We start from the raw sequence: 22,931 nt of genomic DNA on the forward strand, positions 1-22,931 counted from the left end.
CGATCCCCAGACTTCAAGGTCGTGTTGGGATTGCCACCTTCAGGGAATTTTTCTCACCTAGCTCTCGCCGCAATTCAGTGTGATTGAAATCGCTGGATACAATTTTTGTATTTTCAATCAGACGTGATAGTCAACAAACTCCCGAGATGGAGAACAAGAACGTGTCTTTGTTTTTACTATTTAGGCGCTTTGGCCAAGAAACTCCCGAAATGGAGAACAAGAATGTGCTTCTTCGTTTTTGATCCTACAATCTTCGCGAGACGCGTCCCGCTGGTCGTCCCCGCGCCGAAGCCAACTCCCTGTCGATCCTTCAGCTGTAATAGTATTTCAGGCTCGCCGCGTTCCAGGAACGCAGAACTCGCCTTCCGTCTAAGCTCTCCAGGTGAGAAGCCCCCTTTCCCAAAGCCTTCAGAATTCTGTAGGGGCCTTCCCAGATTGGACTCAGCTTGTTCCCGGTGATCCCGGTTCGTTTCTTAAGCAGCAGGTCCCCCTTCTGCATCGCCCTCGGGCACACTTTCATGTCGTACTTCGCCGCAGCCCGCTGCTTTATCGCAGCCTCTCTGATGCGAGTCTCATCGTGTGTTTCTGATAACAGATCTAGCTCCAACAGATCTAGCTCCACTGCCATGTTCGAGGAATTCTCGCCTTCGAACCGCAGCGCTGTTCGCCAAGAACTGTTGTTTATTTCCACAGGAAGCATGGCATTCGCCCCATAAGCCATCTTGAACGGAGTCTCCTCAGTGGTTGAGTGTTGCGTCGTATTGTAGGACCAAATCACAACCGGGAGTTCGTCCAACCAGGCTTCATTCGCCTCCGAGAGCCGGCGCTTCAAACCCCGCAGGATTACCTTATTTACCGACTCTGCTTGCCCGTTAGTCTGTGGATGCTCCACTGAAGATAACCTTCTCTGAATACCCATCTCTTCGCAGAATTCTCTGGTTTGATTACTTGCAAACTGCGTCCCATTATCCGAAACGATTGCCCTTGGTACCCCGAACCGGCATACGATTCTCTTCCAATAAAAACTTACGATCTTGGCCGCGGTAATGCTCGCGAGGGGCTCGGCCTCCACCCACTTGGTGAAGTAGTCCACCGCCACAAGGATGAACTTCATTTGTGACCTTGCGGTGGGGAAAGGCCCGACGAGGTCAACTCCCCACATGGCGAAGGGTCATGGGGAGCTGATCGTGGCCAATTGTTCCGCTGGGGCCATGGGTAAGTGATGACCCGAGTGTTTAAGCTATTTTTCTAGTTTATTTCCATGCATTTTGATATATTATTTAGGATACTTTGGTCATTTTAGGTCACTCCATGATTATTCCATGCATTTTACTATTTTTATGTGGTTTTTAGTATGTTTATATATTTTTATAATTTTTATTTAGATTTATTAGGATTTAAGTTAATTTATTTTTAATTGATATGTTTTATTTTGAATTATTATCTTTTTAGTATTTTATTTTGATTTATTTTATTTTTTAGGATTTTTGAAATAAAAGGAAAAGAGAAAATCAGGAATTATAGAGCTGATCCGGCGCTGCTGTTCCATGGAATCTACCACGCACCTGCGGAGATCCAGCGTTTGATATTTTCTTCTCTGCCACGTGCTACAATCGTGATGAAGGTCCACCGTAAGAATGGTGGTGCGCGGAACACTGGAATACATGCTTTAGGTCTGAACCAATTCGAAGATGACACGTGGCAGCAATAGGTTTTGGCTTAATTGAAAGGAATCACGATATTGGGAACGGAAACAGAAGCAAGATCATATGACGTGATATTGTTTGCAATATTGGAAGTAATATATATTGGAGAACAGATTGGAACGTGAAATTGATATTGGAGGGCAGTTTGAGCCTTCTTTTCTTGAGTTAACCCTAGCACCACTTTGAGCTTTTTGAAGAACTCTTTTTATTTCAATAATTTATTTGACTATGGAAGCTATGCTTGGCTAAACCTCCGTAAGTACTTGGGGTTTTTGGTTTGATTCTCTTGACCTTATGTTTTGATTTATTTTTTTGACTCATGAATCCTAGTTTTATTTATGAATTTCTCATCTTTTATCTATGAATCTTTATGCATGAAGATTAACTTTACTATTTTGTATGCGATTGAGAAATCGGTAGAAAATAAAGATCCGGTGAAGAATTGATTAGGAACGCCTACGCCTTAGAGATAAGGGTAACTTTTAATTGTGTTGGCTAGTAACTAAGTGTTTTAATTCTCTAATTAAATTCGTCTATGAACTAAGAGATTAGTGTTAGCAGTTTAATTGGAAGTTCTAGGTAGTTAAGAGATTATCACGTAGAAACTTAGGCAAGCACCATAAATAAGTTAGAAAATTCATGAGTTAATTAGTCTATTAAGAACATAAGTAAAATTGATGAAATCCTACCCAGGCACTTCCCCTTTAGATTGTTTTCAATAGTGCGTACTTGCATTTCACAGAATTCTGCAACTTTCAATTAAGTTCGTTTTCAACAACAATTATTCACCCCCAAAACCTTTTTACTTAGTCTTTTTAGTTATTTAATAGGTTAAATTGATTTAGACAACCGCAATCCTTGAGTTCGATATTTTATTACTACTTAACGAATAGGTACACTTGCCTAGGAGTTATCAGTAAGTCTGCAAATACTTGACACTCTTCGCATTTTTTCACGAATTATGCACAGTCTTTTCTTATTGTAGGCCAGTAAAAACCCGCTCTGAGGACTTTGCTAGCCAGAGACCTTCCTCCGATGTGGCTAGCGAAACCCCCCGTGAACCTCTGCCATAACAGCCTTATATTTCCCAGGCGGAAGACACCTCAGGAGTGGCAAACTAAATCCTCGTCGAAAGAGTATCCCATCGAGTAATGTGTAGTGTCCCGCCTCTCTCCTTTGTTCTTTTGAGTATTTTACCACCTTGCTTGGCTCTCCCGCCAAGATGTCTACAATGGGGTCCATCCAAGTTTCTTGGCGGTCAACTGAGGCTACCAACTCTCCTTCGATGCTAGGATTGGCGAGCGTCTCTTGGATCATGCTTCGATTGTTTCCAGGCTTTCGAGTGCTGGCCAATCTCGCCAGGGCGTCCGCCCTTTGGTTCTGCGCCCTTGGCACGAATTCGACTACCACCTCTTGTAGTCGACCCATCAACAGTTGTACACGCTCTAGATATTTCATTAAGGCCGGCTCTTTCACCTGGAATTCCCTATTTACTTGGTTTGCTACTAGCAACGAGTCCGTTCTAACAAGCAAACTGTCAATCTGCACCTCAATAGCAGCCCAGCGATCAAGGCCTCTTACTCTACCTGGTTATTGTTGGCTTTGAATTGGAATCTGAGGGACTGTTCTAATACCAACTCCCCAGGCCCTTGTAGCGTGACCATTGCTCCATTTTTGTTGTCATTTGATGACCCATCGACAAACAACGTCCATTGCGTGTTCACCTCCTCACCGTCTTCTGGCGTTAACTCCACCACAAAATCAGCTAAAGTCTGCGCACCGACCTTCCCCCTTTTGTCGTATTGCAAACCATATTCTGAAAATTCAACCGACCATGCGACAAGTCTTCCTGACAAATCTGGCTTCTACAACACCTGTCTCAAAGGAAGATCAGTTCTTATTTTTACCTGAAAGCTTTGAAAGTAAGGTCTTAGGCGTCTGGCGGTAACGAGGACGGCGAGCACCGCCTTCTCTATCTTCTGATACCTAATCTCTGCTCCTTGAAGTGTATGGCTTACGAAGTAAACTATTTTATGCTCTCCGTTTACCTCCTGAAAGATGACCGAGCTGATTGCATGATCGCTGACAGAAAAATACAAGTGTAAAGGGAGGCCTTGGGCAGGTTTTGATAGCACGGGTGGCGCAGACAACATCTCTTTAAGGCGTTTAAAGGCTTCTTCGCATTCTGAACTCCACTCAAACGCCGTATTCTTCTTGAGGCATTTGAAGAATGGGGCTGACTTTTCGCCTGAATGAGGGAGAAACCTGAATAGGGCCTCAATCCGCCCCGTCAGGCGCTGCACCTCCTTTACACTGCTGGGGCTTTTCATTTCTTTGATTGCTTTACACTTATCCGGATTGATCTCAATTCCTCTTGACGTAATCATGAAGCCTAGGAACTTCCTGCCCTATATACCAAAAGAACACTTCTCCGGATTGAGCCTCATGTTATGCTTTCGGAGCCTGCCAAAAGCTTCCGTTAAATCCTCATGATGGCTTGATCCCAAAACCGATTTCACGATCATATCATCGACATATACCTCCATGTTCCTTCCTACTTGGCCCTCAAATACCCTATCCATCAACCGCTGATATGTCGCCCCCGTATTCTTCAGTCCAAAGGGCATGGTTTGATAACAGTAGTTTACCTTGGCGGTCATGAAGGTCGTTTTGTCTTCATCCGACGGGTGCATCTTGATTTGGTGATATCCCGAATAGGCATCCATCAGACTCAGCAGCTCATTTCCAGACGCCCCATCTACTAGCTTATCTATGCTCGGTAATGGATAAGAATCTTTCGGACATGCCTTGTTCAGGTCTGTGTAGTCTACACACATTCGCCATTTTCCGTTTGCTTTCTTTACCATCACCACATTCGCCATCCAAGTAGGATACTTAATTTCCCGGATAAAGTCTGCCGCCAGTAATTTGTTTATCTCTTGCTGGATTGCCTTCTCCTTTTCATCGCCCATTCGCCGACGTGTCTGGGTTACTGGTTTAATTCCGGGATTCAGCGCCAGCCTGTGACAAATGAAGTTCGGGTATATTCCTGGCATGTCCTTATGACTCCAAGCAAAGAGATCCAAATTCTCGCCCAACAGCTTTGATAATCTATGTTCTTGGACCTCAGTCAGTCGGGTCCCTATTTTGAGTATCTTCTCGCCGAATTTAAGTTCCTTGGTTTCCTCGATTGGCGTGGGCCTGTTGATACGCCCCTTGCCCCTCGAATCTAGGTTTTCTTCTGGCGCATCGACCTCGTTGCATCGATGCCCTACCGAGGCGTTCCTTTTCCCGTACCGGTCTACCGCGTTGCAGTAGCACTCCCTCGCAGTCTTCTGGTCCACAGCAACTCTCCCAACTCGTCCATTCGGCAAAGGATATTTAACCGCCAAGTGCGCCATCGAAATCACGGCGCACAACCGGTTCAAGGTGTTTATGCCAATTATCATGTTGTAAGATCCCTCCGCTCCTAAGATTAAGTATTTCACCTTCAGCGTCCTAGCGTTCTCCCGCTCGCCGAATGTGGTGTCAAGGTCAAGGACGCCTCTCACCCATACTTGCTCGCCCGCAAACCCCACCAGAGTCCCTGCATAAGGAGTAAGATCTGCCTCATTCAAACCGAGCCGATCAAACGCCCCGCCGTAAATGATGTTCGCTGAACTCCCTTGATTCGAAAGTACTCGTTGTACATTGAGTTGGTTGACGCAAAGGAGGATTACAATTGGATCGTCTAGATGTGGCTTTACTCCAAAGAAATCATTGGATGAAAATGTAATGTCTGGGTGTGAAAAGCCGAAAGGGACCTCTGTTACTGTGTTCACCGCCCTAGCGTACCGCTTTCTAGCTGCACTGGTGATTCCTCCTCCTCCAAACCCTCCGGCGATCGTGTGTACTCCTTTAGGTATCGGAGCGGTACCACCTTGTATTCTAGTAGGTTTTCCCGCCGCTATTAATTTTCCCACCTCACGCTGCAACGTGCAGCATTCCTCTGTGACGTGGCCCATGGCCTGGTGATAAACGCACCATTCCCCTCCCAGCTTGCCGCTTATTCGCGTCACTAACGGTTCCCGGAGGTTTTCCGACTCAATCGATCTGTCCAAGCACGTCAGCCTTCCTTTTGGAGACGAATTTCTCCACTCCCTCGAGGATTTCCAATAGCTTTTCCTTTGCAATGTTCGAGGCTCCGCTGTTGTATTTGCTCCTCGGGCCTCCATGTCCTGCTGCTTCAAACCACTAATTACGTCGCGAATCAGCCACCTCCAATCTCTGAGAGTGTCCAACGGCTGAGGTGATGACAGTTCTTCTTCTGAGGGTTTCAACAAGGAGACTGAAGACTCCGCCTCCTTTTCGCTCCGCCTTCTACACGCGTGGAGCGGACCACGCGTGTGTTTCATCATTCGTTCGCTTCGTCGATGTTGCGCTTCCATGAAGTGCCAGTAAGGAATCAAGAATTTGACCAAAAAATCAAAATCAAAGAGAATTGCGCGAAAAAATCGAACTTCTCTCAGCTAAACCACAGTCCACGTAGTCCGGGAATCGAAATCTACCGGTCCCCACAGACGGCGCCAAATGTTCCATCCATGAACATTGAGATGAGGTATAGTACCTAAAGTGCAAGGGGCGTGATGTGAGATTCCTAGAGAGAATGAGAGCGTAACTGCTTTAGAGAGAGAATAACTGAATTTCAATCTTGTTATTGCGCAAATGAGCCAAGTCCCTTACAATTGGTATCCTTCCCCTATGGACTGGGCGAGACCCCAGGGTCCCTCGCCTAGGAGACCCGACCTTGGGCGTGGGACGCGTTATGACCTTGGGCCTCCCTTCCTGAGGCCCAACTGGCCAATTCAGACAGACTAAGGGCGCCAAAGCCCAACTCCACCTCTATAAATAGGAGGGGAATACCAATTGTAAGGGTCTCTTAGCTCATTTGAGAAATAATAGCATTGAAATTCAGTTATATTTTCTCTCTCTAAGCGGTTAGAGTTTCTCTCTCTAAGAATTCACATCACTTTCCTCACACTTTGGGTACTACCTTCCCTCTCTATGTTCTAGCATGGAACATTTGGCGTCGTCTGTGGGGAACGGTAGATTTCGATTCCCGGACTACGTGGATCGTGATTCGGTTGAGTGAAGCTCGTTTCTCTGTGCGATTTCTCTCCAGTTTTTCTTGATGGATCGTGATTTGGTTCCCGCGCGATTCGCAATTTGATTTCGAGAAGTTCAAGTTTCTGTGAAAATTGGTGCGATTTAGAGGCTTGTGGTTGAATTCTTGGTTCTTTAACAGAACCTGATGGAGCCATCTCGCCGACGACGTGGCAAGGAACCAAAGCGAAGTTACATTTCTTCCCCACGCACCGCGAGGTTGGATAGACATCACCGTGCAGAAGCACGTCGAGCGTTAAATGGCGACTTGAAGATGCAAAATGAGTGTTTACAAGAGCAGTTGAGGTACTATCACCTCCGGCAGTGGAATCAAGAGGAGGAGGAAGCTGCGGCTACGACCGGAACCAAGCCTTTCTCGGCGGCAGTACGAGAGGTGACTGTACCGGACGGCATGAAGAACCTCGTGTTGGAGGCGTACGACGGAAAAAACCAGTCCAAAGGATCATCTGTCTCGTTTTGATGCGAAGATGGCGAAGTACGTGGTTTCCGACGCTGTGAAATGCAGGATGCTTCAATCAACGTTTCGAGGCGCGACAAAGGAATGGTTCACGAATCTGCCTCCATGATCCATAGCTAAGTTCCGTGATTTCTCATCAAAATTCCTTGACCATTTCTCTGCAAGGACGGTCGAGGATTTGTTTGATATTCGGCATGAGGAACGTGAAACCTTGAAACAATATGTGAAACGATACAGTGCCATATCCGCGAGGTTCGAGGAATTGCAGCCACGCGTGTGCGTGTGCGCTTTCAAAGGCGGTTTGGCCCGGTAAGAATTTTATTGCGAGCTGAGCAGGGAGCTGGCATACTCAATGGTGGAAGTCCGCGCCCGAGCGCATGACTACATCTTAAAAGAAGAAATTGAAGCGCACGAGAGGAAGGGCGAGCGAGCGGTAAAGGTGTCGCTGACAAGGAAAAGGATACAAGACAAGGAAGCAAGTCTCGAGCAGAGGTCTGGGGAAGCTGGCCGGTTCATAAAGAAGAATAAAGGACAGCTACTCCGCCCAAAAACGAGGGATATAAAGCACTGGTTCCCTCGCCGAGAAGCGAAGGTATGCCAGCGAATGAGGTCGCAGGGATGCTCAAACAAGGAGTTAGCAAAGTTACTTCTCGAGGCGGAAATTGAGAACATGAACAGAGTCGACAAGCGTAGAAAGGACCCCGGAAGCGAGGCGAGGAATCCGCCGAGGTGGTGTGAGTACCACAACCTAGAGGGCCATAACACCATCGACTGTTTCATGCTGAGGGGTTGAATCAGGCAGTTGATCAGGGCGAAACGGCCGCAAGAGGCGAAGGGGAAGGAATTTGAAGAAGCTGATGGCGGCGAGGGCGGAGGAACGGTTGAAGCAACGAACACAATCGCTGGAGGTTTCGAAGTTTGCAACGACGTATCGGCGGCGGGCCGAGAGACAGTGGGGGCGACAACATCGGTGCCCACATCCAGACATAGTGATATCGACCGCGGATTTCGAGGGAATCAAGGCCCATACGGACGATCCGGTCGTGGTAATGGTAAGAATAAAAGGTTTCAATGTACAGAGGGTGTTTTAGACCAGGGCAGCTCGGCGGATATAATCTATGAGGACGCATTCAGACAGATGGGGCTGACGGACAAGGATTTAAAGCCATACGCGGAAAGTTTGGTAGGTTTCTCCGGGAAACAAGTTCAGGTACGTGGCGACGTAGAGTTGGATACAGTTTTTGGAAAGGGCGAGGACGCCGAGCTCTTGAGGATAAAATATCTGGTCCTACAAGTCGCGGCAGCTTATAACGTCATCATAGGGCGAGGTACCTTAAATCGCCTCCATGCAGTGATATCTACGACCTTGCGGTAAAGTATCCCCTACTTTGCGGAAGGATAGGGAAACTAGCAGTAGACCAAAAGGGGGCGAGGAAGGGCCATAGCCATTGACTCAACTTGTATGGCAGGAAAGGAGATGGCGACGGGCACAGGTGCCACGAGATTGGGACGTCTGAAGGCGGTGAAGGCGAACAAGAGCGTTTGGGAGCACAGAGCCAGAGCGACGGCGACGAAAGGAAGGGGAGGAATCTGGACGAAGAATCCCGTAGGATAAGAGAAGGCAAGCTCTATGCTCAAAAAGATAATCAGTGGTATGACAAGGACTGAGACATGAACGCTACCAGTAGAGGAATACTGGCAATCGAACCCAGACTCACCAAGGACCAAGAGCAATGCTTGAGTGAACTCGTAGAAGATAACGTTGACCTCTTCAATTGGGGGAAAGGAGGAACTGTTTATGGGGAGCCGCCTGCATTTGCTTGGCCCCCTCGGAAGGCAGGAAAGGGAGAAACTCATCGCCAGACCAGGAATGAAGGAAAGAAAAGAGCACAAGGAAGGGGTAACAAGAGGGAGGCCGAGCAACAAAGGGATGGGGACTGAAGACCAACGAAGTCAGCTCGGCCCGCCAATCGTGAGGAAGGGCAGGGACAGATCACTCGCCACGGCAGAGAAGGCAAAGAGGGCGAGGAAGACAGGATGCTGGGAGTAATACTCTGATTGAAAAGGAGACCAAAAAGCAAGAACCAAAATAAAGATGCACTCTTTTTCTCCGACACGGGAGTTTTTTAACGAGGCATCCCTCGATGTAAAAATTTAAACAAATCAAATACAAAAGGATATTCCCAGCACGACCTTGATGTCTGGGGATTGCTCCGGAAAGTCTGGCGACGTGTGCGGATGAGCTTCCCGTCGCCACTCGTTGGCGGCGTGCGCGAATAAAGCTCCTTATCCAAAGAACCTCCCTGAAATTTGGGCGAGTCGAGTCTTCTTGAAACGCGGGAAGCATTTTTTGTAGTTCTTTTGATTGGCTGCATTTTGCTCAAACCATGATGTGCAACCATATGTTCCAACATCTGGAGCAACATGGTGGAATTTCATATGTTGTTGGTTCAGTTGTTAAAGTCAAGTTTGTTGTGAGGTTGCTGATTGTATGGGATTCAGAAGATTTATTCTATGCTGTGCGTTTTATCTTCTGAAGGCGTGTTTGTTTTAATCTTGGCTGAAGTAACAAGATTGATAACGTGTGAACCAAGTCTATCTCAAAGTTTGAATTCTGTTTTACTTGGTTCTGTTATTTTATTCTGGTAAGATTTGATTCCTTGAAGATTCTTTCCAAGAAGCGTGTTAGTGGACTCTATGGCGTTCAGCCCATTGAAGATCCAAGCCTCAAGTGAACGTCTATATAAAGGAACTTATAAACCCTAGCTGTATACGGATTCAGAGTGCTACATACTGATCTTAGGGTTTTTATTTGTGAGTCCTCTTGTGAGTTTTGTACCAACTTAGTGCTTTCGTTCATCAAAGTACTAAGTTGATTTGTTTAGTTGAGTTGTAATCTCATCAAACTTGTTTATTGATAAACATGACTTGATCGCTGTGGCAGTGGTCATTAGGGGTTAGAGAAAGTTTTCTCATAGCTTAGAGGAGAAGGGCTAAGCTAGATTCACTTGTGTAATAGTGGTGGACATAAAAGAGGCTCTATACTAAGGGGGAGTACTTAGGTATAGGAGAGACTTTCATGTGACCTGTGAGCTATTATTTGATAGTGAATTGACTCCTGGATTGGTATCCTCCAGACGTAGGTGATGTTCACCGAACTGGGTTAACAACTTCTTGTATTTGTCTGTTTAACTGTTTGTTTATTTTTAATATATACTCTGATTGTGTTTTGTTGTGCTACACATTGTTGCAACATTGTGCATCACATCTGTCCTAGGTGAATACGAATTTCAATTGGCATCAGAGCAGGCACCCTGTTCTGGTTGGGTGAGCTCCAGGGAAGACAGATTCGGTTCAAATGGACAACTCAAAGGAAGGTGGCTCTGTGAATAGACCACCTATTCTGGATGGCACCAACTACGACTACTGGAAGGCTCGTATGATTGCGTTTCTCAAATCAATTGATAGCAAGACCTGGAAGGCTATTGTCAAAGGTTGGAAACATCCGGTGAACATACCCAAGGAAGGGTCATCTGTTGGTGAGTTGAAACCTGAGGATGAATGGAACAAAGAAGAGGATGAGGAGGCGTTGGGTAACTCTAAAGCGCTAAATGCTATATTCAATGGAGTGGATAAAAACATGTTCCGATTGATCAACACTTGCACTGTGGCAAAGGATGCTTGGGAGATTCTCAAGACTGCTCATGAGGGGACTTCCAGAGTTAGAATGTCAAGGCTTCAGATTCTAACAACTCAGTTTGAGAACTTAAAGATGAAGGAAGATGAGACCATCTCTGATTTTCATATGAGACTGCGTGATATGGCAAACTCCTCTTTTGCTTTGGGAGAACAAATGTCAGAGGAGAAGCTCGTGAGAAAGATTCTCAGATCTCTTCCTAAGAAGTTTGACATGAAAGTAACTGCTATTGAAGAAGCTCAAGACATAAGCAGTATCAAGGTGGATGAGCTTATTGGATCCTTGATGACTTTTGAAATGACTCAGAATGATAGACCTGAGAAAAGAAATAAAAGCATTGCTCTTGTCTCAAGCACAGATTTAGATGATGATATGTCTGATAATGAAACTGGTGAAAGTATATCAGAAGCCATAGCTTTTCTGGGAAGAAAATTCAACAAGGTTTTGAAGAGGCTGGATAAGCGATCGAGGCCAAATGTGCAAGACAAACGGCTTGACAACTTCAAGAATCAGCAATTTCAAAGAAAAGTGAAAGATGAAGACAAGACAGGAAATGGCCGAGGGGTTCAATGTCATGAATGTGAAGGTTTTGGCCACATCAGGGCTGAATGTGCCACCTATTTGAAGAAACAAAAGAAAGGGATGGTCACCACTTGGTCTGATGATGAATATGATACAGAAGGTGAAGATGTAACAACAAACAGAGTAACTTCATTCATGGTTAGATGTGATTCAGATGATGGGGACAGTGACAAGGAGATCTCTGATGAGGAACTTGCTGAAGCCTATAAGCTTCTCTACACTAAGTGGAAAGAAGCATGTATCTACGGTCAGCAACAAAAGAAGCAAGTCTTTGAGCTTCAAGCTGAGAAGAAGAAGCTAACTGAAGAAGTGGCCTTATTGAACTCAAAAATGGAAGGAATGACCAAGTCCATTCGCATGATGAGTAAAAGCACTGATATTCTGGATGAAATTCTTGATGTTGGAAAAAGTGCAGGTGATAAGACTGGGATAGGATTTGATTATCGTGCTGTTAACAAGGCAAGCCAGAACATGTCCAAGGAACATGTGCAGATTGGAAGGCAATCAAATGTTAAAATGTGGAACCGCAGGCCCCAGCAATCAGTTACACATTCGTATGCTCAAGTCAGGAACTATCAAAATTCAACTTGGAGATGTCATTATTGTGGGAGATTTGGTCACATTAGACCATATTGCTTCAAGCTTTATGGATATCCTATACTTCAAGATGTATCACGAGAGTATGAAAAGAAAAGTCCAGGCAAAAGCAGGTGGAAGCCTAAGGTTAATGCTACTGCTCTCATTGCTCACACCTCTCTGCGTGCATCATCAAAAGAAGACTGGTACTTCGATAGTGGATGTTCCAGACACATGACAGGAGTGAAGAGTTATCTTGAGAAAATGAAACCACATGTTAAGAGCTTTGTTACTTTCGGTGATGGAGCCAAAGGAAAGATCAGAGGAATTGGAAAATTGTCTGACACAGGATCTCCAAACCTTGACGATGTTCTGTTAGTTGAAGGATTAACTGCAAACTTGATCAGCATAAGTCAACTTTGTGACCAAGGCTTGAAGGTGGTGTTCAAACAATCTGGGTGTGTTGTCAAAAATAAGAACAAGGATGTGCTAATGAGAGGAGCTAGATCAAAGGACAACTACTACATGTGGACCTCTGAAACAACATCCTTGTCTGCTCGATGTTTGATGTCTAAGGAAGATGAAGTTAGAATCTGGCACCAAAAGTTAGGTCATCTGAATCTTAAGAGTATGAAAAGAATTGTTGCTGAGGAAGCAGTTAGAGGAATACCAAAGTTGAAAATTCAAGAAGGAAAGGTTTGTGGTGAATGTCAGATTGGGAAGCAAGTCAAAATGTCCCACCAGAAGCTACAACATCTGACTACATCAAAAGTACTCGAACTACTGCACATGGATTTGATGGGGCCAATGCAAGTGGAAAGTCTGGGAGGAAAAATGTATGTTTTTGTCTGTGTAGATGATTTTTCCAGATTCACTTGGGTAGAATTTCTGAAGGAGAAGTCAGACACCTTTGAAGTGTTCAAAGAACTATGTCTCCAAGTGCAAAGGGAAAAAGGGAGTGGGATTGTTAAAATAAGAAGTGATCATGGAAAAGAATTTGAGAATGGTCAATTTTCTGAGTTCTGCTCCTCTGAAGGAATCAAACATGAATTCTCTGCTCCTATCACTCCTCAGCAAAACGGAGTGGTTGAAAGGAAGAACAGAACATTGCAAGAATCTGCCAGAGCTATGTTGCATGCTAAAAATCTACCATATCATTTTTGGGCTGAGGCCATCAACACTGCCTGCTATATTCACAATCGTGTCACTATTCGTCAAGGAGATACAGTCACTCAGTATGAACTATGGAAAGGGAAAAAACCTACAGTGAAGTATTTCCATGTATTTGGCAGCAAGTGTTACATTCTGTCTGATAGAGAACACAGGAGAAAACTGGATCCTAAAAGTGAAGTTGGAATATTTCTGGGGTATTCTGGAAACAGCAGAGCATACAGAGTTTATAATATTCGTACGAAAGTTATGATGGAATCCATTAATGTAGTTGTTGATGATACATCCAATGAGAGAACGGGACAAGCTCATGATGAAGATGATCTACCATATGAGTGTACAAATGTGGAACCAGATGAGCCAGCAATTCAATTCCCAAATGACAAGAAAACACTGTCTCTCAACCGCCTTTAGCTACCAAAGAACCCTCTATTAGAGTTCAGAAGATACATCCAAAGGAAAATATCATTGGTGATCTGAATGATGGGGTTATTACAAGGTCAAGGGATCTAGTTTCTAATGCATGCTTCATATCAAAAGTAGAACCAAAGAATGTCAAAGAAGCTCTGACTGATGAGTTCTGGATTCAATCCATGCAAGAGGAACTGGGACAGTTCAAGAGGAATGAAGTGTGGGAATTGGTTCCAAGACCTGATGATGCAAATGTTGTGGGAACTAAGTGGATATTCAGGAACAAGTCTGATGAAAGTGGTAATGTGACAAGGAACAAATCTCGTCTAGTTGCTCAGGGATACTCTCAAATAGAAGGAATAGACTTTTATGAAACTTTTGCTCCTGTTGCTCGTCTTGAATCTATCAGGTTGCTGTTGGGAGTAGCATGTTTGCTGAAATTCAGATTATATCAGATGGATGTCAAGAGTGCATTCTTGAATGGTTACTTGAATTAAGAAGTCTATGTGGAACAACCTAAAGGGTTTGTAGATCCAAGCTTTCCAGATCATGTGTACAGATTGAAAAAGGCTCTGTATGGCTTAAAACAAGCACCTAGAGCATGGTATGAAAGATTAACAGAATTTCTTATCAACAATGGTTATGACAAAGGTGGCATTGACAAGACCTTGTTTGTTAAGAAAAATGGCGGTGAACTTATGGTAGCTCAAATTTATGTTGATGATATTGTGTTTGGTGGCATGTCGAACCAGATGGTGGAACAATTTGTTGAACAAATGAAATCTGAGTTTGAAATGAGTCTTGTAGGTGAATTAACTTACTTTCTGGGACTTCAGGTAAAACAGATGGAAGATACCTTATTCATCACACAAAGTAAGTATGCTAAGGGGATTGTTAAGAAGTTTGGTCTTGAGAATGCTGGTCACAAAAGAACACCTGCTGCAACTCATATCAAGCTCACAAAGGATGAGAAAGGTACTGATGTGGATCCTAGTTTATATAGAAGCATGATTGGAAGTCTTTTGTATCTCACTGCCAGCAGACCAGATATTACTTTTGCAGTTGGAGTTTGTGCTAGGTATCAAGCAGAACCAAAGACTAGTCATCTCATTCAAGTGAAAAGGATCATTAAGTATGTCAGTGGTACAAGTGATTATGGCATTCTGTACTCTCACAACACTAATTCAGGGCTAACAGGTTACTGTGATGCAGATTGGGCTGGAAGTGCTGATGACAGGAAGAGCACATCAGGTGGATGTTTCTTTCTTGGAAACAATCTAATCTCTTGGTTCAGTAAAAAGCAAAATTGTGTCTCTCTCTCTACGGCAGAAGCTGAATATATAGCTGCTGGAAGCAGTTGCACTCAGTTGATGTGGATGAAACAAATGTTAAAGGAGTATAATGTGCAACAAGATGTTATGACATTGTTTTGTGACAATTTAAGTGCTATCAACATATCCAAAAATCCAATTCAGCATAGCAGAACAAAACATATTGATATTCGTCATCATTTCATCAGGGTGTTAGTTGAAGATGGTACTGTTACTTTGGAGCATGTCTCAACTGAAAAGCACTTAGCAGATATTTTTACCAAAGCTCTGGATGCCACACAGTTTGAAAAATTGAGACAGTTATTGGGTATCTGCTTATTTGAGGAATTATAGCAATTAAAGGGATTTTGGTGTGCCAACGGCTATTTTGTCATTACTTTTGAGGCACGCTTAATCAGGAATTTCCATTGTTTCTTGATAACCTCTCCTGCAACCTCCACTGCACAACTTCAAATCTCTGAAACTCACTCCAAAACCATCCATCCTTTTCTTGAAGACCCGTGTTTCCTTCTTTGTGTCCTCTTCACCATGAGTCAAGACTCTAGCAAGAAACTCACTCCTGAGATGAATGCTTACGGGGTAAAGGTAATGGGTTTGAAATCCAAAACCCCAAAATCTTCAAGGGTTTCAAAATCCTCTCCTCATACCTCTGAAATCGCAATTGCTCAAGGTATTCCTCAACCATCGTCTGATCCGAGCAAGAAGAAAGGGAAAAAGGCACGATCCAAGTCAGATGCGTCCAAAGCAAAGAAGAAGATGGTAACGAGAAGCTCTGAGGCTACCCAGGGAGTGAATTCCGAGGCTGAAATCAACCCAAGTACAGGTGATGATGTTGCTGATCTTCGTATCACTGAAGTGTTGGAAACTCCTCTCAAGGAAGTTTTACATGCATATGTAGATCCAATTGTTCCATCACCAAGCAACAATCAATCAAGCCACGATGTTGATACTGATTGCAACAAGGATTCTGATCATCTTGAGGAAGAGGTAATGGTTCCCAACTCTACTTCCTATGTTGATAAAGATATGCATGTCGAGGGTGTTCAGGATGTCATTGAAAACTCAGAATCTGATGAGGTGTTGATCAACACCCTTGGTGCTTCTGCTTCTGTTGCTTCAAAGAGGCAAAAGATGACTGTTGTTCGTAAGTACTCTACGCGTTCCTCTGGCAAGAAGTTAGGTTTGGGTTTGAGTGAGAACAAGAAGCGCAAGAAGGTCATTATTCTTGATGATGATACTCATGTTGTACAGAATGTCAAGAGAAAGGTTCACAAAGATAATGCTACTCCTGTTGTTGATGAGACTCCAACTGTGGAGTTGGATAAGTCAGACACTGGTTCTGCTGCTCGAAAGCGCAAGATTGGGAAACGAATTCCAGAAAATGTGCCTGCTGCTCCTTTAGTAACATTTCCTTTCACTCTGAAGAAAGTGTTGGTAAGTGGAAGTATGTTTATCTGCGCAGGATTGCTCAAGAGAGGGAATTGACTGGTGAGATTTTGCATTGCCAAGAAATTATGGAACTTATTGAGACTGCTGGGTTGTTGAAAACTGTTACTGAGATTGGTGGCTGCTATGGCAAGTTGGCGCGAGAATTTATTGTGAATGTGACTACAAATTGCACTGAGTCTGGGCATCCTGATTTCAGGAAAGTTTTTGTGCGTGGTAGGTGTGTACATTTTTCACCTGAGATCATTAATCAGTATTTGGGAAGGAGCACTATTGCCACAAGAAATGAAGAGCTGTCCTTGAGTGCTATCACTAATGAACTCACGGCTGGTCAGGTTATGGAATGGCCTGTCAAAGGCTTGTTGTCTTCTACTCATTTGAGTGTGAAGTATGCTATCTTGAATCGCATTGGTGCTGCAAATTGGGCTCCTACCACCCACAACTCAGATATTTCTTCAGGTTTGGCAAAATTAATTTATCTGATTGGTACTAAGGCTCAGTTTGATTTTGGTGAATATGTCTTTGCTCAAACTATGAAGCATACTGACACCTTTGCTGTCAAGCTCCCTATTGGGTTTCCGTGTTTACTTAGTGGGATTATCTTGAGTCAACATCCTCAAATTCTCCTTGTTGATGAGGTTCCTAGCAAGAAGGCTAGTCTACTCACTATTGATTACAGGCTGCTAGCTGGTGCCCATGTTTCTGATGTTGCTGGTTTGGCTGAGATGACTCAGGGGGAGGGTACTTCCTCTCAGAAGACTCCTGAGACTCCTATTGCTGCGCTTATTGCGGTGTCTAAGATGCTTCAGGACACAATTACTAGTTGTACATTGAGGAAGAAGAATGTGGACACTCTCATTCTGCAGTTGACTAAAGGCAAGAGGCCTCTTGACGACAATGCTGCTGCTAATGATCAAAATGATGCTGGTACTTCTGATGATGACACTAATGCTAGTGATTAGTGTATTTGTTCATTCTTCATTCAATCTGGTTGTAATATTTTGTTGGCTTCTGCTGGCTCTCTGCACCCTTTGACAAATTCTGCTAATAAGGGGGAGAATGGTACTGTTGCTTGTGTTTGTGCTGTTGTTGCTGTTGTTGAGTGTTTTTGAGTTTCAGACTAAGTATGGTGCTCTGTTTTCCGACTCAGTAGTGTGTTCAATTCATCATATGCTGTGTGCTGTTTTGTGTTAATGGATGAGTATTGTTGTTTTTGCATTGTTTGACTTTCTGATCATGTTTTAGCAAGAATTTGCCAAAGGGGGAGATTGTAGTTCTTTTGATTGGCTGCATTTTGCTCAAACCATGATGTGCAACCATATGTTCCAACATCTGGAGCAACATGGTGGAATTTCATATGTTGTTGGTTCAGTTGTTAAAGTCAAGTTTGTTGTGAGGTTGCTGATTGTATGGGATTCAGAAGATTTATTCTATGCTGTGCGTTTTATCTTCTGAAGGCGTGTTTGTTTTAATCTTGGCTGAAGTAACAAGATTGATAACGTGTGAACCAAGTCTATCTCAAAGTTTGAATTCTGTTTTACTTGGTTCTGTTATTTTATTCTGGTAAGATTTGATTCCTTGAAGATTCTTTCCAAGAAGCGTGTTAGTGGACTCTATGACGTTCAGCCCATTGAAGATCCAAGCCTCAAGTGAACGTCTATATAAAGGAACTTATAAACCCTAGCTGTATACGGATTCAGAGTGCTACATACTGATCTTAGGGTTTTTATTTGTGAGTCCTCTTGTGAGTTTTGTACCAACTTAGTGCTTTCGTTCATCAAAGTACTAAGTTGATTTGTTTAGTTGAGTTGTAATCTCATCAAACTTGTTTATTGATAAACATGACTTGATCGCTGTGGCAGTGGTCATTAGGGGTTAGAGAAAGTTTTCTCATAGCTTAGAGGAGAAGGGCTAAGCTAGATTCACTTGTGTAATAGTGGTGGACATAATAGAGGCTTTATACTAAGGGGGAGTACTTAGGTATAGGAGGGACTTTCATGTGACCTGTGAGCTATTATTTGATAGTGAATTGACTCCTGGATTGGTATCCTCCAGACGTAGGTGATGTTCACCGAACTGGGTTAACAACTTCTTGTGTTTGTCAGTTTAACTGTTTGTTTATTTTTAATACTATGATTGTGTTTTGTTGTTCTACACATTGTTGCAACATTGTGCATCACATCTGTCCTAGGTGAATACGAATTTCATTTTTAACTAGGCCAAAAGTCTCGGGTAAACTCATATGGCCATTGGGCCCCGAGCAACTGTAAGTCCCCACCTAATAATGCTGGAGGGGTCGCACCTGCTCTTACGGGAAATATTGGTGCGAACGAAAGCCTCGGTAAAATACCGAGCGAAAGTCCTAGTTATGTGTAGCACACTCTCGAAAAATACTCACACACAACCGGGAAACTAGCACTGAAAACACGTGCTAAGCGGCGACGAACGAAAGGCGAAGATAAGTAGCGGGCTGCCCGCCTCGCCCGCTTATCTATCCTTCGCTCATTTAATTATTCATTCATTCCTTCATTTATCTGTTTACGTCGTTACGATTTTCTAACTTGGTTATTTGTTTGTTCGCATAATTCTAATTGTGCACGTCAAAACAATTCGGGAAACAAAACTTTTATTCAAATACTTGACTTAATACATTTAAAAGGGGGGGGTCTCTCCTCATTTTCCTACATTCTTTGCGCTGCTCTGTCCTTTCAAGCTCCAACCGGTATTGCCTGTACTCTAAGTTGCAGAGTTTCCGGCTCAGCTCCTGCTTCTTAGGACCTTCTTCCACCGTCTCCAGAACTGTTATCACCGTTTCTTTCTCCTCTAGCAGATCCAGCTCCCGCCGGCAGAGCTCTTGAATTTCCTCCACGAAGCAGAGAAAATCTCGGAGGATAGCGTCCATCTCAGGACTCAGATCCATTCCCAACAGTTTGTTGGTCAGGTCGTAGACGTTGGGATCTTCCGGATGCCTGACGTTGATGAAGAGGTCTTCATCAAAAGCTTTCTTCCTAAGCTCTTCCAAACAGGAAATGTAGGATGCCATTTCCTTGATGTTTTAGAAAGCAGATGAGATGTGAAGATTGTGCATTTTGGTTCTTATTTATAAGCCCAGTTCAGTCTCCGAAAGTTATTGATGGAGCAGTTTCTCGTGGAGTTTTTCTTAGAAAAGGAGCAACTTGCAATAAAGGCTTGAGCGTTCGTGGCCGGTGGTCAACAGTGAACCGTTGGAACGTGAGGAAGAAGCACTTGGGCAGACGTTTGAAATTCCCTAAGAGGAACGTCCCGCATAGTTTATCTCCCGGCGGGAGGCGTACAATTAAGACTCATAGCAAAAGTAGTAAAAACTTGGGGTCCTCATTAAAAAAAAAATGAGAAAAAAAAGGAAGACCCTTGGTACAAAGATAACAAAGATAATCTAAGGACTCCTAACGTTTTGAGTTGGCTCTACGTGTTCTTCCGTCAGGAAACGCTCGGCGACGAAGCCTGGAGGATCGTCGGGCCCGACCAATCCTGTGGGTGTAACCCTCTTAAATGCTCCCATCCGGCTGAGATCAATCAAAGGATGGAGATGTTCGACTTGGGCGTTGACAAGGAAGAAGCCTCGGTCGCGTTCAGAAGCGGTAGCAACAGCAGCCTCTGACCTCAATCTTTCTTCTAAGGTCTTCGCGTCAAGAAGGGCTTGAGTCTTCGCTGAGGATAGAAGATCATCTTTCTTCGCCAGGTCAGATCGAAGGTTTTCAAGGTCGGCCTCCGTCAAAGCTATTTGGTCTGCTTTTGTGCTCGATTCTAGCTGCGCCTCCTGCCGCAGCTCTGCAAGAGTTTTCTCCAATTCAGAAATCCTCCTATCGCGGAACTCTAAGCTAACTTCAGCACGAGCGGACTGCTTGGCTAGTTCTTTGGAAAAGGAGTTTTCCTTGGCGATCAGTTGAGCGGCGAGCACTTCGCGATCCTCAGCAAGTTGAGAATTGAGAGCGCAGAGGCGCGCCACTTCGGATCGTAATTCGTCAGCATCCTGGGCGGAGCGCCTATAGCAGTGGAACGCGTGGAGCACTCCTGCCACAGCCCCTTCAGAGACATTATCCAAACCACGCTGCTTAACAACTTCATCCATTCGCGCCATTTGGGTTGATGTCAAAGTTAGAGAATACGGGAATCCCCGACTCACAGACCCTGAGGAGAGCGTGGAAGTAAGAACAGGTGGAGGAGGGGCGTTGGCGGAAGACGTCAGGTTTGGACCAAGCGGCGACGAGATAACTGTTGGACGGGAAAGTGAGCCGTCGACAAGACCGTGTTGGGCTGGAATGGTCCCTGAAGGCTCGCCAGAATTCAACCTTTTTGGGGAAGTGCAAGGATCCTCCTCGCCAAGGGGCCGTTTTCCGCCCGCCTGGATTCTCAACAGAGACGCCTTGTCACCTTTCAAATTTATTCGAGGGGGAAAGGAGACGTTATTTTTCTTCTCAAAGGCCGCCAGAAGCTCCACATCGGCACGGTGAGTTTGCCCTAAAAATAAAAAAAAAGAAGGAAAAGGTAAGCTGGTAGAAAATAGAAAGAACGAGAGGGGTAGAAGAGAAATATCTACCAATCACGCGAGAGCAGTCTGAAACGGCGAGACGAGCCAGAAAGTCGATGACAACCTTGTGTTCAGGAGTGAGGGAGTCCTCGGACGGGTCAATTATCTGGCGCGCGCCCTGAGTCCAGTAGAAAGGAAATCGAGCGGTGTCATCTCTGTGTGTGAAAACCTTAGGATATTCGTGGGACACCACAACCCTGAAGAATTTTCGGGCTAAATCGACGGTGATGCTAGGCTAGATAGGGTTGAAGCGCTGGCGACCAGGCCTAGCTTCCAGGGAAACCCAGCTACGTTGCGGGGAGGGCTGGACAGATACACGATAGAAATAAAAGAAGGTCGAAGGTTCAGGTTCCTGGTGAATCGCGTCGCAAAGAATTTTGAAACACCGGAGGAAGGCCCAACTGTTGGGATGAAGTTGATTAGGAGCCACATTGATATTGTGAAGAACAGAGCAGATAAAAGGGGAAAAATGAAATTTAATCTTCAAATTTGTGAACATATACCCATACACGTAAAAGAAGTGAGGAGCACCCACGAAGTCGTCTTTGGGACGAAGCCAAGGGCGTTCAAGGGGTGAGCAGGCACTGACATACAGAAGCTTGTCAAGAGGTTTCTCATGAAAAAATCCGCCGGATTCTGTGGAAATCTCCCAAATGGACGATTCTTTTTCCAAACTTGACCGTTGGTTAGGCATTGTCCCGGCGGGCAAAGCCCTCGCGGTGGGAGCACTTAAAGTTTTCCAAGTCCTCGTTCGGAAGGCAATGACGTCTTTTTCTTCAAGAGGAACGCCCCCTGGAGGGGGCGGGAGAACAGGAGGAGCGCACCGGAGAGGGGTGGCAGCGATGACATTACGTTTGGAATTTTTGGTCTGGCGCTTTGGAGTCATTGAAGAGGGATTGCAAGGAATAAAGGTAATTTTAACACTGGACAAGTTCGCGTAAGGGTGAAGAAGCAAAGGTTCGTAATCATAAAGGAATGAAAGGGGTTAGTAAGATAATGCTGTTATAAGCGGGGAGTGACGTGCAGAGGGGAACGTGTAGGAAGAAGTTGTGGACGGTTACCGAGAGATGTGGAGGAAAAAGAGAGGTTGTGCCCCATGACGTCAGGAAATGACATGATTGCAGTTGCGGAATTCTAGGGAGTGAGAAAGACGCATTAAATGAAAAGCTGCAACGGTTGCTGTCGATTGGTTAAAATTCAAATCGTCAAAGTTGTGACATGAATGGAAGGGACATGTCAAAGATAGCGGTTGAGATTTTGTGGATTCACTGACCCTGGCGTCACTTTAAGGCTCGATGCGTGGGATGGACACAACACGCAACAGAGTGTCACGATTCAAGGCACGTGCATAACTATGCTCGGTGTCTTGTGGATTGGGCGAGACCCCAGGGTCCCTCGCCCAGGAGACCCGACCTTGGGCGTGGGACGCGTCATGACCTTCGGCCTCCCTTCCCGAGGCCCAACTGGCCCATTCGAACAGACTAAGGGCGCCAAAGCTCAACTCCACCTCTATAAATAGGAGGGGAATACCAATTGTAAGGGTCTCTTAGCTCATTTGAGAAATAATAGCATTGAAATTCAGTTATATTTTCTCTCTCTAAGCGGTTAGAGTTTCTCTCTCTAAGCATTCACATCACTTTCCTCACACTTTGGGTACTACCTTCCCTCTCTATGTTCTAGTACGGAACACCCTATTTATAGTTGGGGGAGTTGGGCTTGGCGCCTCTTACTCGTCCTAATGGGCCAGTTGGCCCTCCGAGAAGGAGGCCCAAGTCCTTGGTCCGCTCATCACCCTAGGCCAGCGCTCCTGGGCGAGGGACCC

The 22,931-nt window shown here is 44.7% G+C and overlaps 1 protein-coding gene across 1 annotated transcript; it reads left to right on the top strand.

Moving 5' to 3' along the window:
- The first annotated feature begins 16,607 nt into the window (after positions 1-16,607).
- On the top strand, positions 16,608-17,501 carry LOC130744204 (uncharacterized). The gene has a single exon (XM_057596395.1). The coding sequence runs from the start codon at positions 16,608-16,610 to the stop codon at positions 17,499-17,501; it is 894 nt and encodes a 297-aa protein (XP_057452378.1).
- Positions 17,502-22,931: the final 5,430 nt, after the last annotated feature.

The sequence above is a fragment of the Lotus japonicus genome, chromosome 3 (assembly GCF_012489685.1).
Source record: "Lotus japonicus ecotype B-129 chromosome 3, LjGifu_v1.2".
NCBI lineage: Eukaryota > Viridiplantae > Streptophyta > Magnoliopsida > Fabales > Fabaceae > Lotus > Lotus japonicus.